General features: G+C 54.1%; 1 protein-coding gene across 1 annotated transcript; it reads left to right on the top strand.

Annotated features, from left to right (window-relative positions):
- Window positions 1-681: 681 nt before the first annotated feature.
- Pou4f2 (POU class 4 homeobox 2) lies at window positions 682-2,313 on the top strand. Its single transcript, XM_050161526.1, has 2 exons — window positions 682-951; window positions 1,372-2,313. Exons 1-2 carry the CDS (start codon window positions 682-684, stop codon window positions 2,311-2,313), a joined length of 1,212 nt encoding a protein of 403 aa, XP_050017483.1.
- Window positions 2,314-3,444: the final 1,131 nt, after the last annotated feature.

Here is a 3,444-nt window from a genome sequence, read left to right as displayed (position 1 = left end):
TCCAAGGTTGGCTTGGAAGGCAACTTTTGAAGGGGAGTTTCTTTTCCTAGGGAGGTGGAAATCTGGCAGAAGCAGCGGGAGGGGCGGAGATTGGCACTTAGGTGACTGTCACTGCCCGGTGACTGAAGCACCCATCTGCCCAGTTGGGTGGGGTTGAACTTCGGTGCGATAGGAAGCAAGAGTTGCAGGTGCAGGGGTGGCAACAGCAAAGCGCGTGCTGGGGCAGAGAAGGCAGTGGGACCCGTGGCGGAGCCAGAGGAACTAAAAAAATCCGAGTCGGGGAGAGCCGAGGGGAAGCCAGGACAAGGAGAAACCCACCCAGAGCAAGTGTTTCTTGGCAGGGGAGGGCGGGGGAGAAAAGAAGTGGGGAGGGCGGGAGGGGGGCAGGCGCGGGAACAGGAGACTATAACTCCACGGCCTCGACGAGCTGGTGCACTTTGGGGCTCTGAGGTCTGAAGCCACCGTCACCCGGAGCAGGGCAACAGCTCCGACAGACCTAGCAGGCGACGCAGCGGAGCTAGCTTCCGGGACTCGGCTAGCAGAGCCGGGAGGCGGTGGCAGCTAAGCACAACTTTGTAGTGCTGTCTTCTCTGTTGCTCTCCCGGCGGGCACTTCTCCGGAGGGTCCGGGTACCTGGGACCAGTGTGCGCCAGCGACGAGCGCGCCGCGCAAGGGAGGAGGATGATGATGTCCCTGAACAGCAAGCAGGCGTTCAGCATGCCGCACGCGGGCAGCCTGCACGTGGAGCCCAAGTACTCAGCTCTGCACAGCGCCTCCCCGGGCTCCTCTGCGTCCGCCGCGCCCTCGGCGAGTTCCCCCAGCAGCTCCAGCAACGCTGGCGGCGGCGGCGGTGGCGGAGGCGGCGGAGGCCGGAGCAGCAGTTCCAGCAGCAGCGGCAGCGGCGGCGGGGGCTCCGAGGCGATGCGGAGAGCTTGTCTTCCAACCCCACCGGTGCGTAGGTCTGCATAATCACCGCTTAAAGGCACATTTTGACAGCCTCCTTTATCTGCTTGATGTTTTTTTCATGTCTGCACAGCAAATCACCCCACACCTCCAACCAATCCCCCATCTCTTAAGTATTCAGCGGGTCTTGCCTTTCATATTAATTTTTATGACCTGGGATGCTGCCTGTGCGCGTGTTGTGTTGTGTTGTCTGCTGTTCACTTTTCTCCCCCTGCACCTAGGCTTCTCGCGGAGGCTTTCCTTCTCTCTTCACTGCCGAGTTTCAGGATCATTGTCGTTATTATTATTTTAACGTTCTGGGAATGTTGTAGGCGCGGTGGCGGTGGCGAGCCCTGGGCCAGCGCTTCCGGAGAGAGCGCGCACAATTCCCAGCTGAGCGTAATGTGTGCCTTCTACTTACAATTGCAGAGCAATATATTCGGCGGGCTGGATGAGAGTCTGCTGGCCCGTGCGGAGGCTTTGGCCGCCGTGGACATCGTCTCCCAGAGTAAGAGCCATCACCACCATCCGCCCCACCACAGTCCCTTCAAGCCGGACGCCACTTACCACACCATGAACACCATCCCGTGCACGTCGGCCGCTTCTTCTTCATCTGTGCCCATCTCGCACCCATCCGCGCTGGCAGGCACCCACCATCACCATCACCACCACCATCACCACCACCACCAGCCGCACCAGGCGCTGGAGGGCGAGCTGCTGGAGCACCTGAGCCCCGGGCTGGCCCTGGGAGCCATGGCGGCCCCCGACGGAACGGTGGTGTCCACTCCGGCTCACGCATCGCACATGGCCACCATGAACCCCATGCACCAAGCAGCTCTGAGCATGGCCCACGCTCACGGGCTGCCCTCGCACATGGGCTGCATGAGCGACGTGGATGCAGACCCGCGGGACCTGGAGGCGTTCGCCGAGCGCTTTAAGCAGCGACGCATCAAACTGGGAGTGACCCAGGCAGATGTGGGTTCGGCACTAGCCAACCTCAAGATCCCGGGCGTGGGCTCGCTCAGCCAGAGCACCATCTGCAGGTTCGAGTCGCTCACGCTGTCACACAACAACATGATCGCTCTCAAGCCTATCCTGCAGGCGTGGCTGGAGGAGGCTGAGAAATCCCACCGTGAAAAGCTCACCAAACCGGAGCTCTTCAATGGCGCGGAAAAGAAGCGCAAACGCACGTCCATCGCGGCGCCGGAAAAGCGCTCGCTGGAAGCCTACTTCGCCATCCAGCCAAGGCCCTCCTCCGAGAAGATCGCTGCCATCGCCGAGAAGCTGGATCTCAAGAAAAACGTGGTGCGCGTCTGGTTCTGCAACCAGAGGCAGAAGCAGAAGAGAATGAAATATTCCGCCGGCATTTAGGGAGCCTTCTCCAGGGACTGCCCTTTCCCTTCGTCCTCTCTTTTCTTTCCCCTCTTCTCTCTCTGCCTCTTTTCTTTCCACTTTGGCTATCAGAAACAATTCCGGTAAATGTGAACCATAACAAGCCAAGATCAAGGGAGCGGGCAGCTGAGCCCACATTAAAGAGAATGTGAACCGGTTCGGCAAAGTGAAGAAAAACAAAAGATGGAATTTGCCAAGTTGTAGCAGACTTGTCCCTTTTAACCGCACCTAGGCTGCTCGGCTTCATCAAAGGAAGCATGGAGCTAGCTGTCAGCTGGAAGGCAGAGCGACAAGGTTTTGAAAACCTCGCAAGTACGAGCAAGTAAGATTTGTTTTTATTCTTACAAACGTCACCCTTGTTCACGTTTAAAAGTACACTTTGCAGCTATTTTTCAGAAATAGAAATTGATTCAGGACTGAAACTCGAAGCTAGAGTTGATGCTTAAAATGTGATATGATAGAGACATCTCTAAAGTATTTTGAATTTAAAAAAAGATGGCAGATTTTCTGCGTTTACACTGTATATTATATATATATATTTTTATTGTGGTTCTTACCGCTTTCTTCCCGATCTGAAGTGTTAATGCTTAAGGAAGGAGTTGCGCCTGCTGTGTTCACTGATCTTGACAGTTATTATTAGATTATTGCCGAACAACCTTCTGTAAATTATTAATTTATCTCTCTGCTAACTTAATTTTGTGCACATCCTAATTAATTAAACTTCTTTAGTCTGAAAAATAAAACCGGGGGATACGTATAGCTGCTGATGCTCAAACATTTTTTTTTAAATGAGTTTACTGGATTTTTCCAGTTTCCCTCTTGGAATGTGTTCCCTTTAGCCTATTTGTATATTCTCACTTTGAATGAAGGTGGTCTTCCCCCTTTGTTTTAACTGGTAGTGTTCTGATTTGTGAGTTGACACTCGGTAATGGATGTCTTAATCGTGTAGACCTGACTTACTGTCCAAAGTCTTGTTTACTTCCTTACATATTTAATGGGGATTCCCACATTGTCCCCATGACACACGCGTTCTCTCACTCACACGTACATGCCTACACACAGACACACACGTCCCTAACAGAGGAGAAGAGCAGCTGAAAGCAAGACTGA

This window comes from Alexandromys fortis, unplaced genomic scaffold, assembly GCF_014885135.2.
Source record: "Alexandromys fortis isolate MF-2015 unplaced genomic scaffold, M_Fortis_MF-2015_v1.1 scaffold_127, whole genome shotgun sequence".
NCBI classification, from domain to species: Eukaryota; Metazoa; Chordata; class Mammalia; order Rodentia; family Cricetidae; genus Alexandromys; species Alexandromys fortis.
Note: the sequence above shows the minus strand (reverse complement) of the source record. Positions and strands in the feature narration are given on the sequence as shown.